Genomic DNA, 13,726 nt, shown 5'->3' with positions numbered 1-13,726 from the left:
CCCCTTTTTGGGAGCTAAAAAAAAGATAAATTTTGGTTTACACTAAGAGCTACTGTTTTTACCAAATTACCCTAAAATTTATTTTGAATTTTTTCTTGAGGGATTTCATTTAAAGATCAAATTTTGGGTCCCCCGGGGGAAAAAAAACTGGGTCAAAAGGGCCCAAAAATAGGGAAAAATCTTGTTTACCCTCTAGTGATCACAATTTTTAATTAATTGTCTTTAAACTTGGCCAGGATTCTTGTCTAAGTAATTGCTTTGATGAGTTTGATGGGTCAGATGAGCGATCTTGTTTTAACAACCAGTCTAAAATTTTCACATTCCATTGGCTGATTGGAATTTAATAAAATGACGTTGGCCAATCAGAACATTTACTGTATTATTTTGAGATTGCTTTAGGGAAAACTATCTTTATTGTACTGTTTTGATTTTTTAAGGTTTTTTATTAAGGAATTATGTACATTGTACATGTATGTTGTTTCCTTTCCATATAACATTTGCAAAAAGCAACTTTAAAAGTTATGAGAATTTGATAGCTATATTTTAATTTAGTTTGATAACTTGATAAACTTTCTTTACCTTTTTCCACCTTAATTTGTACCATGGACTTTTTCAACATCCATTTTTGATCATTAATTTTGGGGCCATCAAAAGTTAACTGTTTAGATAATTAGGTTTGATGAAACTTTTTATTTGTACCATAAATATAATTTTGTGTAGCAAATTTAAAAAAATAAATATGTTTAAATCATTAAGTAGGAAATCAAAATAATATTTGTTGAAAAACCAAAGATCTGTTATGTATATATTGCACTGTTTTCATTGTAAAGATGTTGGCGCTATGGTCTCGAAGTGTAAGTTAGTTGTGAATGTCACTTTGTTGTGTTTATAGCAACTTTGCTGTGTTTTAATACTTTGGGTTTCTGTTGAACATTGTCATGATCACCTTTCAACAGATTTCTTGTCATTGACCATTATATATTTAAAAGCTTGGCCGCATGTTATTAATCAAACAAGAAGTTATGCTTAAAGAAGCAGTTCATAAATGACAAATAATAGCATGCTTTTTACTTGCACATATGTTATTTTAGTTGTTATGATATAATATAATGTACATGTAAATGTACATTATTAGGGTGTATATTTATAAGTCGTAAAAGCTGGGCCTCACTATAAATGACATAACCATAAAAATGACCGTTAAATTATTATAGCAATAAAGAATAAGTGGACTTTGAATACATAGCCATACATAATGACTTAATCACTAGACCTGGCAAATCAAACAGAATGACTAAATCATCAAACCAACATACAGAATGATTTGATCACAAAATAGATAAATACAGGATCCCTAAAGAAAGCCCAACACGGCAAAAATGAAAATGTTGCAGGCTCGGTTTGATTGAGCCTGTTCATGGACGGTACTGAAAAGTGCAAGTTACCGTCCACGCCCCCTAGCACCGGCTTAAGCAGAATTCAACATTTAAACATGAAATAGTAAAATTTTGAATTTAGAAACATCCGCAGATGTGTTCATACGGCGGTTATCATGGAACCTTCAATGTGACACGTACTTCCGTGCTATTCCATGAAAAGCGGCGTATGGTCCCCAAGTAATAAAAAGCGTGTGCCCTAAACGAGAAAACAATGGGCAGAACTAAGTAAAATGGAATTTTGAAAGGGGATCAGAGGTAATAAAGCCTGCGTATCACAGATAAGACGTCAAAAGACAAATTTAAAAAGCAGGCCTCATATCCTAAGGGTGATTCAACATTATTCAAGTAGGAATATTGGAACCACCCAACTAGAAAATGCCGAAAAGTTGAAACTAAAAATACCACAAGCACAACAAATAAAGCGTGCTGAACGATCTTCAAGGATCGAAAATATAACATCATTGATTAAATGTACAGGGAGACTTTTTACAGCCGCCACACGGCACAAATAACGCGGATGTGATCATAAAATAGATAAATACAGAATCCGTAAAGAAAGCCCAACACGGCAAAAATGAAAATGTTGCAGGCTCGGTTTGATTGAGCCTGTTCATGGACGGTACTGAAAAGTGCAAGTTACCGTCCACGCCCCCTAGCACCGGCTTAAGCAGAATTCTACATTTAAACATGAAATAGTAAAATTTTGAATTTAGAAACATCCGCAGATGTGTTCATACGGCGGTTATCATGGAACCTTCAATGTGACACTTCTGTGCTATTCCATGAAAAGCACAAGAATAGCCATACATAATGACTTAATCACTAGACCTGGCAAAGATAGCCTAGCCATACAGAATGACTGAATTACTGTACCTGGCAGTGAAATCCATACAGAATGACTTAATAGCTAGATCTTGAAAAGATAGTCTTACAAAATGACTTAATCACTGAACCTGGCAAAGAGAGCCTTACTGAATGGACCTGACAAAGAAAGCCATACAGAATGACTGAATCAAAGGACCTGGCAAAGATAGCCAGACAGAATGACTAAATTACTAGACCTGGCAAAGAAGGCCTTACTGAATGGACCTGGCAAAGATAGACCTACAGAATAACGTAATGTCTGGACCTTGCAAAGATAGCCATACAGACTGACTAAACCACTGGACCTTGCAAAGATAAACATACAGAATGACTTAATCACTAGACCTTGCAAAGAGGGCCTTACTGAATGATTCAATCACTAGACTTGACAAAGATAGCCATACATATTATGCACTACTTTAGAATAGTCATGCACACCTTGTTACAATACAATAATTAAGCATGCTTTTCTGTAGTTTACCTAACAAAAAATCATGATAATGTTCAACATAACAGTTTTTAACCCTTACCTTACCTGATTTATAAAATATATTTGCCTAACATTGAATTAGGAACTGTCCATTGTTCATTGAAGGGGAGCCAATATCAAAATGATAATATTATAAAATCCAAACCTACATTATGAGACTCAGGTCAGACTGCCAGGATAGTCAGACTTAGTAAGTCTTCCATTGTTTGAACTGATGGTATAGGCAAGTCCTTTTGATAAACACAGGGATTATTCAAAAGGGTTAAATGCTGACTGAATCTATCTGCATGGAATGCAGCATTGTTTTTTGATATTGATGATTTTATGATGCCTAGAAAATTGATTTGTTTTCATAGACTGCAAATGTTTTATTTACCTGCTTCAGATTTTGTATTAACAATTGTATAGCTAGTTCAATTATGGTTATGATGTATGGGGAAATATGCTCCCAAAGGTGTACCATTGCCCTAATTGTATGCATCATCAAAATAAAATATTATAGAATTATTATGCTTGCACCTTTTCCAGTTGAGATATTATGGATAATATTCTCTCATTGTTATATGATGGGATCAAGTCATGTAGTACATGTTATCATGAAAAAATACATTTGTAATTTGTATCTTTTAACTTAAGTCTAAGTTGTAGCTACTTACATTATAGACATCATAGATGAACTGCTTGTATTTTACTCATGTTCATTTTATTCTCACCATTTTATGCTTACATTTATTTTATTGCATTTTGTTAAGTTAATAATTATAATTTTGACACAATTGTTACAGCATTTGTTTCGTTGTTTGTTATTTAATTCTACAAGATTCTGACATTTATAGAGTTAAGCTTTCTGTAGTGTAAGGCTATGTTTGTATGATATAGTGATATGTATACATGGGTCATCTAGTTTCAGACCCAGTAGCTAGACAAAAAGGATGTACATGCATTTAGAAAAACATTTAGAAAAGAAAGTTTGACCTTTGAACTTTCTCAATGAAGAGTAAACATGTTACATAATGTTGAATGAAGTGCTTTGTTAACATGATAAAAACATGTTGACTCTGTGATTTTATTGAAATCCCAATTATTGCTGACAAAATTGTTTTCATTTAGGCCAAAAACATGTCTTTAAGTCACATGATTTCTTCAAAAGTTATGGTTGCTAGACAAAAACCTTTTAGTATGGTTAGTGCTTAAAATATGCTATTTTTATGCAAAGTTCAGAGTATAAATTTTTTTGATGAATGGATGGGTCAGAGCAGGTACAAACTTTATGTTGGTTGAAAATGAGGAACAGACATTGTTTCTATATCTGGCCTATTTTGTGTAAGGAATTGCTTTGTACTTGTAAAGTTGTTTGCTATGTTTTAGAATTATAGTTGATAGCTGATCAGGGTGGCCACTTACTAGATTATTTGGGTGTGTGCTGGTTGTGGGTGGGGGACGAGTAATAATTCTTAACAAGTTAATAATTTTTGTTTATATTCACAGACAAAATAATTTTATTGTTACCCGCTGGTTATAATTTAATTTTCTTTTCTTGCATCTTACAATTTATTCATACATCTAATTTTGTAATTTTTCAGACGAAATGACCCACCACTGTGTGTTATAACACAGGAAAGCATGTCTCTAGAAGAAATAGGTAAGTTAACCTTTTAAATGCTTGCAGCTAGGATGACTTGACTTTACTTTTCATTAAATAATAGTCAGGCTAGCCTGTTCACCTGTACGTTGCTGTCAGTAGAACTATCTATTATCCAAAATAGTGATTTTTATATTATAGATTATTTAATGTAGCTAACTGGTCAGAATCTAGCCAGAAAAAACTTGACTAGTATCTGTGCTAGAAAAGATTGTTTTGACTTTTGGAATGATGAACAATCTGTTTAAATCTTCTTAGATAAATTTATAATAGTGAAAAAAATGTTTTGAAGACTTGAAATAAACTATTCTAAAGAACATTTCTTGTAAATTACCAATGATAATCATTAAATCAACTTTTTAGATTTAAGAGAAAATAAATGACCAAATTCTAGTTGTGCCTATTGAAATAAAGTTTCTCTGTTTTCAGAAACATTGTTGAAGGAGACAGAACACAATGGTTTCCCTGTGGTGGTCTCCCTTGATTCCCAATATCTGGTAGGCTTTGTTACCAGAAGAGATCTACAATTAGCTATAGGTAAATAATAAACATTTTATTGTTTTGTTCAATTTCAATTGATTTTTAATCAGACCAACTCTGTTTAAATCACTGAGTAAGGTTTCTTTGATTTAATATGTCTCCTCACTATACTACTATACTATACTCATGATTCTCTTAAACCTTATCATAATGATGCTTCAGACTTGTGATATGGCCCTTTAGGTATGAACTATTAAGTTTTGGTATTATCTTACAAACTTTGGTATAATATTTATTTTTGGTATGATATTTTAAACTTTGGTATAATATTTTATTTTTGGTATGATATTTTAAACTTTGGTATGATATATTGAACTTATGATATTGTACTTGATACTTCAAATCTAAAACTTCTATATACACAAGTATAATACTATAAATTACCTATATATACTTGTCACTACATATCTGTTATATAACTTATTTTCAGCAAATGCACGTAAGAATGTGGAGGGTGTGGTCAGTGATTCAATAGTTTACTTCTCTAATCAGATCCCTAGTAATACAGTAGGACCTGCTCCTTTAAAACTCCGAAAAATATTAGATCTGGTAAGTTTAATGACTAAATTTATCTACGACTTAAAGAAAAATTACTTTACACATTCGCATTATTAGCTCACCAGAGCCGCAGGCTCAGGGTGAGCTATTAGTATCAAAGGGGGATGCTCCGGCGTCCGTCGTCATGCGTCAACAATCGTCTTCTTCTCTGAAACTACTGGGCAGATTTACTTTAAATTTGGTCTGTAGCATCCTTGTGACAGTCACACTTGAATTTGCTCATGTCATACCAATTGGCCCCTTTAAGGGGTCAGCAGAGCTAAAAATAGAAAAACCTTTAAACATCTTCTTCTACAGAACTGATTGATGGATGATCACCAAACTTTGTCTGTAACATTCTTGGGTAGTCTTTTATCAAGTTTGCTCATATTAATTTGATTGGCCTATTTTAGGGGTCTCTAGGGCTAAAAATAGAAAAAAACCTTTAAACATCTTCTTCTACAGAACTGATGGATGGATGATCACCAAACTTTGTCTGCAGCATTCTTGGGTAGTCTTTTATCAAGTTTACTCATATGAATTTGATTGGCCCCTTTTAGGGGCCTAAAAATAGAAAAACCTTTAAATGTCTATTTCTACAGAACTAATGGATGGATGATCACCAAACTTTGTCTGTAGCATTCTTAGGTAGTCTTTTATCAAGTTTGCTCATATTTATTTGATTGGCCCCTTTTAGGGGTCTCTAGGGCTAAAAATAGAAAAATCTTTAAACATCTTCTCCTACAGAACTAATTGATAGATGATCACCAAACTTTGTCTGTAGCATTCTTGGGTAATGTTTTATCAAGTTTGCTCATATTAATTTGATTGGCCCTTTTAGGGGCCACTCAAGCTAAAAAAAGAAATACCATTAAATGTCTATTTCTAGAGAACTAATTGATGGATGATCACCAAACTTTGTCTGTAGCATTGTTGGGTAGTCTTTTATCAAGTTTGCTCATATTATTTTGATTGGCCCCTTTTAGGGGCTGCAAAAGCTAAAAATAGAAATACCTTTAAATGTCTTTTTCTACAGAACTTTTTGATGTATGATCACCAAACTTTGTCTGTAGCATTCTTTGGTAATCTTTTATCAAGTTTGCTCACATTAATTTGATTATCCCCGCAAAAGCTAAAAAAAGAAATACCTTTAAGTGTCTATTTCTACAGAACTAATTGATGAATGATCACCAAACTTTGTCTTTATCATTCTTGGGTAGTCTTTTATCAAGTTTGCTTATATTAATTTGATTAGCCCCTTTTAGGGGCCACTTAAGCTAAAAATAAGAAAAACCTTTGAACATCATTTCCTACTGAAATAATTGATAGATGATCACCAAACTGTGTAGCATTCTTAGGTAGTCTTTTATCAAGTTTGCTCATATTAATTTGATTAGCCCTGTTTAAGCTAAACTTTAAATGCCCCAGGTCATGGCATTTCTTCAAAATATTGTTTAAACATATTCTATGCTCAAGTTTAATATGAGAATATATTGACATTCCAACACTGAAAAGCAGTTGTTTCTGGTGAGCGACTCAGGGCCATCATGGCCCTCTTGTTAATTAGTATTGATAAGAAATAAAAAGTTGAAAAGTCATGAAATCAGTGTTGTTTTTTCAGTTCAAACGTTTTTGTGTTTTTCAGGCTCCTGTTACAATAACAGATCAAACTCCCATGGAGACAGTCGTAGAAATGTTCAGAAAACTTGGCCTCAGACAGACTTTAGTTACTGTTAATGGGTAAGTTACAAATTTTAAGGTTTGTATGAGTAGAACCTCATATTTTTGAGTTTTCTTTAACACCACACTTTTGAAATGATTCAATGTTGATAGACAGAAAAGTAAGTTTTTAATGCACATTTCTTTATATACATTTGTATGTTCCATTAAACACAAATATAATACTTGAATTTTTGTATTCTCCTTGATTTCAGGCGACTTCTTGGCATAATAACTAAAAAAGATGTATTACGTCACATAATTCAGCTGCAGAATCAGGACCCAGACTCCATCTTGTTCAACTGATCATTTCTTATCATTGTTGTCATGGAAACATTGTTGTTATAGAAACAAGCAGACAGTACACTATCTTGTGATCATCAATAAAAACACTGATCACAAGGTGAACAGTCATTGTCAGATTATAACTGACGTTGATATTGTCTATGAACAAAGTTTTATTTTTGTTGTCATGGAAACCACACATGCTTAGAATTTGTTGTCATAGAAACTGAACATGTTTTGATTTTGTTGTCTTGAAAACCTATCATGTTTTGAAATTGTTGTGAATGGTAACTTATCATGGTTTGAATTCATTGCCATTCATGTAAAGAATTAAGCAATGTAAGGTTCGGATGATGAATAGCTTTAATATTGTAACAGAAATAAAAAAAAATTAAATGTTAAAAAATTGAATTTTATCTAAAAAGAAATCTGATTTTTGTTGTCTGGTGAAGCAGCTGAAGATAAAGTTTACCTGCTTATATTAAATAAGTGTTAAACAGAAAAATAGACGAATTTTACTAGGAACATGAGTAATGATATGCTAGATTAAGACAAAGAACAGTTACTTAATTTACTATTGTTGCTATTGTACTTTATTGTTGCCATGGTTCTTATGCCTGTGTTGTCAGTCATGCTGGAAATTTTAGGGATGCAGCGTAAAATGTATTAAGGGTATTGTAAAGTGAGGAGCCTGATGCAAAACCAGTTATATTGCATAGAAATAGTGGAGTGGAAACAATAATAATTATTGAATACAGTGATGATGATATGTTTTATTATTGTTTTATATTTGATCAATATTGTTAGCTAACAAGTGCTTGTGTTTGCTATGAAATTACTATATGCCTAGAGATAATGTATTTCCATGCAATTTTCTTTGATTGATAGTTAAGTTTGTTGGAATGAGATTACTGTAACAAGTTGTATACTTTAATATGAGATGTGAACACCCATATATAATTAATATTTCTTTAATTTTTAAGCCAAAATTTATTATATACTAAGATAAAGTTTTACAAAAGGAAAGTTTTCACTTTCTTGATTTCAAAATGTTATTTGAACTATGTTATTTTTAGCTCACCTGTCACAAAGTGACAGGGTGAGCTTTTGTGATTGCTTTTCGTCCGGCGTCCGGCCATAAACTTTTACTTTAAATGACATCTCCTCATAAACCACTAAGCCAATTTCATCCAAACTTCACAGGAATGTTCCTTTGGTGGTCACCTTTAAAAATTGTTCAAAGAATTTAATTCCATGCAGAACTCTGGTTGCCATGGCAACCGAAAGAAAAACTTTAAATATCTTCTTTTAAAGAACCCAAAGAGCTAGAGCTTAGATATTTGGCATGAAACATCTTCTAGTGAGTGTCTACCAAGTTTGTTCAAATAAAAGCCCTGGGGTCAAAACTGGCCACGCCCCAGGGGGTGTCATTGTTTTTAACTATATATGTTATATATGTGTAGTAAAAACTTAAAAAATCTTCTTTTAAAAAACCCAATGAGTTAGAGCTTAGATGTTTAGCATGAAACATCTTCTAATGGGTGTCTACCAAGTTTGTTCAAATAAAAGCCCTTGGGTTAAAATTGGCCCTGGCGGGGCAGGGGGGGGGGAGAAGGTCATTGTTTTTCATTATATGTGTGTAGTAAAAACTTAACATCATGAAACATCTTCTAATGGGTATCTTCCAAGTTTGTTCAAATAAAAGCCCTGGGGTTTAAACTGGCCCCGCTCCGGGGGCCTATATACAGGTGAGCGACCTCAGGGCCATCATGGCCCTCTTGTAAATGGAAGAGAACTATCTAATTGTGTGAAGATTTGGATGATCTAAAAGAATTATCAGTATGAATAGAAAATATGTAAAGCACAACCTTGGATGATAGGTTTTTGTTACTTAGTTCAAGGAATTAATGCTAAATCAACAAAAGGAACAACACATCAACACCTTGGTATGAAAGACAGGATGTTTTATTAGATCTACCGAATCCAGTCTTTCTATTTCTTTTATGAAATTAAGGAACATGTCATATTGGTGTTTTAAGGACTCTAGTATAAAATGCAATTTATTTATTAAGTTGGTGATATTCAAATTCACAATTTAAAATGTAATAGTAGTGAGTGGTTCAGTATAATTCAAATAATCAAATGTAAGATATAGACAGCAAATATTTTGTAAGTTATCACTTAAAAATGTGTAAAAAATGGAATTATTGTTTGAAATGTAATGAATTTATCATGTATGAAAATTGTTAAAACAGGAATATATTTTAAAAAAGTACACTGTGTGTGTTACCACAAAATATCAAACCTGTTGTACACAGTGTCTTTCTTTAATTATAAGTTAAGCTTATGTACATAGTGTGGTGATATTGAATAAAGTAATCTGATGCACATGCTGCAATACTGTAAATTGTGGCAACTTAATTTTACACATTGTAATACTTGAACTGTATGATTACCTGTTTTCAACACAGTGTAAATGATGAGAAGGATGGTTTTCTGTTGTACAGAATGTGTAATGATTAAGCATATGATAACCTGCTGTTCATAGTTTACAATGTACACAGTGCATTGTTATGAAAATTTGCAATCTTCTATGTACAGTCTTATGGTTTGCTCTGTATTACCAGTTACACTTGTAGGAATGAAGTAATGATGTAAAATTTGGTTAGCTGTTGTAGCCAGTGTTATACTGTATACTGTTATACCTTTTTGTACACAGTGTAATTTTGTAATTATAGGCTGAGCTTATGGGATAATTCTAGATCATATCGTGAAATATACATGCTGCATACTGTAAATTATTTTGACCTGCTGTACATATTTCAATGCTGAAACTGTTTATTTACCTGTTGTGCACAGTTCAGTGCTGAGAAATATAGTATAATAGTGATTGATACAAAGTGAAGTGGATATGGCATACGGTCACCTACTGTTCACAGTGTATTGCTTGAATCATATGAACTGTATGCTTACCAGGTATACACAGTGTAATGTTATACAACGTGGTCATCTGGTGTACACAGTGTAATGTTATACAACATGGTTATCAGGTGTACACAGTGTAATACTGTGCATAATAGTTAGCTGTGTACACAGTACAATGTCATACAACATTGTTCCCTGGTATTCATAGTGTAATGGTATACAACATGGTTATCTGGTGTACACAATGTGGTACTGTGCAAAATGGTTACATGGTATACACAGTATATATTTAACAAGGCACCAAATGTACACAGTGTAACACCAATAAAGCTTGTAAACCTGTTGTACACTGTTGTGCCAAAAGTTCCCAGAGAAATTGAGAGGATGGCACTGTAAGGCTTTGTCATAAAATCATGATCATGTGAAATGATAATTTTTGTGTGTGTCAGAATCATGACGTGACTGTAAATTACATTTAGCATTCCATTGAATATTTATCTACCTTCAAGTTATGTTATACTACTGGGTTTTATTTATCAGAGTTCTTTACTTATATAGTTGAATTATGAAACAATCACTCTAATTTGTAGAATGTTGTGAAATTTGACACAGATATTTTTTAATTTGTTGAGACTAAAATTGATAGTTTGTGGGTACAGTTTGAAATTATAACATTTAAGTTGTATTATATGTAAGGGAATTATGAAATTGAAAAAAATGAGATCAAATTAAAGAATGATTTATTCATATTTAGGATGTTGATATTCAAAAGAAAGAGAGTAAAATTCTGAGATAAAGGTGCGAAGAAATGTAAGCTTTGCCAATTTGAAATTAAACCTTTCAGTTACACATTAAAGTTATACCTAAATTGTATAAGTTCTGTTGTAACAAATCACCAAGCGAGAAGATTGCTAATATGCCATGTTTGCAACAAAACAAGTCATTTATGAAATAAATTGAATGTTGGAAGCTTATTTCCTACATATATTTGGCGGCAATGGGAAAAAATGATACTAAGATGTGATTTGTATTACACATAATGATATTGTATATCTGTAAAACTGTGATAAGTAAAACCCTGTATTTGTTTTATATCGCTGCTCACCTCAGTATGTTTTACTCAAGTTGATATTTTTGGTCTAGTTTTTCATAATTTAAAGTTTATTTTTAAATTTTATCGAGCGGATGTATTATCTTTAAGTGATATTACCTTTGTTTCTGTTTTTGTTAACATTTTAATTTATGACATAAGTTATTAAAATACTGTTTTATGAAGAATATATTCGCTAAAAATGTTTGATTTTTAAATTAATTGTTCTTAACAATAATAAAATGTAAAGATTGACTTTACTGCTGAGTCTTAGCATAACATCTGCTATTTAAAAAAGTTTTTATCGTCACAATAAACCGTGAAATTAATATGTTAAATGATAGAAATATATTGACAAACTAAATAAAAAAATAAGTTTAAAAGAATGCTTGCAAACAATTAACAGGATTTTATGTGAAAGTCAATATTTGTACATGTATTTAGACTTTGTTAGGTAGACAAATGTGAAGAATTTCTATTTAATAGGGAGTATTGTATGGCTATGTAGAATTATCACCAACATGTTGTATATGTTGTTTATTTATATCTGTATATATGTATGTCAATGTTTTTGTTATTTTCCACTCATCTTCCTCAAACATTTATTCAGAAAGATTTATGTTTTACATTTTTTCCTTTATTATATATATTCTGTGATAAAACCCCCATGATGTTTTATATATATAGTAAAATGCCATACATGATCAATTCATGTCAATATATACATACATGTATATGTCATAGCTATATGTTAATAAATGTTAATCAGTTATTTATAGACTGTATGCTTTCGTTTTACACTTCATAAAACAATATCAATGTGTTCAGTCCATCAACATGTTTTTGGTAATTTTGACATCTTCCCTTTCACTCAAGTTATTTTGGTAATTTTGATATCTTCCCCTGTCCTCTTAATTATTTATTTTTGTAATTTTGACATTTTCTTCAGGCTCTTACTGATATCTTTGGGTAATTTGCGCCTCTATATATTTTAGTAATTTTGAAATCTTCCCTGGGGTTCTAGTTATTCATTTGGATAATTTTGAGATACATGTATTCCATTGTAATTCTGTTTATTTTGTTAATCTTTAGATATTTTCTGTGTCTCTTGTGATAAACTTATTTTGAGATATTACTTTGATCCCCTGTGATTCTGTATATTTTGACATCTTCCCTGGAACTTCTGTGATTGAATTTATTATCAATTTTGACATCTTTTGGTCAAATTTGTACAGTGGTTGAATACCAAAAAATAATTTTTAAATAAAAAGTATGCTAAATGTTCCTGTATCTATTGGTGAAATGGTGAAACACTGTCAACCAAAAAAGTTTGTATCTGTATCACCGATTAAAGGTTTTTTTAGAAAAAATAAATGAATTAAAATCATCTGAAAGAATTCTAAATTTTAACGATTTGTTGATGGACTGGATACCTTTACATGTTAACGTATATATGAGGTTAATACTCGCACATTGTTAGGAAAAATAATGGCAAGACATAGATTTGATAAAGGAATATTCCCAAACATACAACTCATTATTTATGCTTCAGACAGAACTTAAACATTCTGTTTCTATTTTCAAAAACGATTTTTTTTAAAGGCCTGGTGTTTAAACTTTTCTTCAAAAGAAATTTTAACTTAAAAATTGTCACGGGTTTATTTTCTTTTTAAGGCTTAAAAGTCAGACATGTGTGTTTTTGTCAAAAGAAATACATTTAAGATTTATTTTTAATTTTCTGCCTTTGAAGGCTTTACCTGTTGAAATACCTTATTTGAATTATTTATTATGTTCATAATTGACGTTTTCACAGCCATATTTCAAATCTAAATGCAAGCACCATTGTTTGATCTATTACATCCATTTATAATATTTTGACAGTTATGATAAACTAGATGACCATTTTACCTTATGAATTAGTAACAATTACATGTATAACCCATAACCTGCTGGAACTAACAAGTGATGAGTATTTTCCACAAGTTTAGAGACAGGGCAGCCAATATTGTCTGTGAATTTTCAATTATATTGTAAATTACCTCTGAATCTCATTAAATTTCACATTAATTACAAAGATAAGGTCAGATGTGAAGGTCAAATATCAAAGGTCATTTGTATTTTAAATGTTTACACATGTAGGTATTGTATTTGGAGTACTCATATTGAATGTTTTGTCTTTTAGTGAAATTATTCCA

At 31.5% G+C, this 13,726-nt stretch overlaps 1 protein-coding gene and 1 long non-coding RNA gene across 2 annotated transcripts; both read left to right on the top strand.

Moving 5' to 3' along the window:
* Positions 1 to 833: 833 nt before the first annotated feature.
* Positions 834 to 8,848, top strand: LOC132745785 (H(+)/Cl(-) exchange transporter 4-like). The gene is made up of 6 exons (XM_060734759.1): positions 834 to 854; positions 4,377 to 4,435; positions 4,865 to 4,972; positions 5,406 to 5,524; positions 7,158 to 7,252; positions 7,447 to 8,848. The coding sequence occupies exons 2-6, from the start codon at positions 4,417 to 4,419 to the stop codon at positions 7,535 to 7,537; spliced, it is 432 nt and encodes a 143-aa protein (XP_060590742.1). The 5' UTR covers positions 834 to 854; positions 4,377 to 4,416; the 3' UTR covers positions 7,538 to 8,848.
* A 1,373-nt stretch (positions 8,849 to 10,221) lies between these two features.
* On the top strand, positions 10,222 to 12,303 carry LOC132745784 (uncharacterized). Its single transcript, XR_009627903.1, has 2 exons — positions 10,222 to 10,529; positions 10,567 to 12,303. It is a non-coding gene; the product is annotated as an uncharacterized LOC132745784 (long non-coding RNA).
* The last annotated feature ends 1,423 nt before the right edge of the window (positions 12,304 to 13,726 follow it).

This window comes from Ruditapes philippinarum, unplaced genomic scaffold (genome assembly GCF_026571515.1).
Source record: "Ruditapes philippinarum isolate M1 unplaced genomic scaffold, ASM2657151v2 ctg6879_1_1_1_1, whole genome shotgun sequence".
Classification (NCBI taxonomy): domain Eukaryota; kingdom Metazoa; phylum Mollusca; class Bivalvia; order Venerida; family Veneridae; genus Ruditapes; species Ruditapes philippinarum.
The sequence above is the reverse complement of the archived record's forward strand: the minus strand, read 5'-3'. Positions and strand labels throughout refer to the sequence as shown.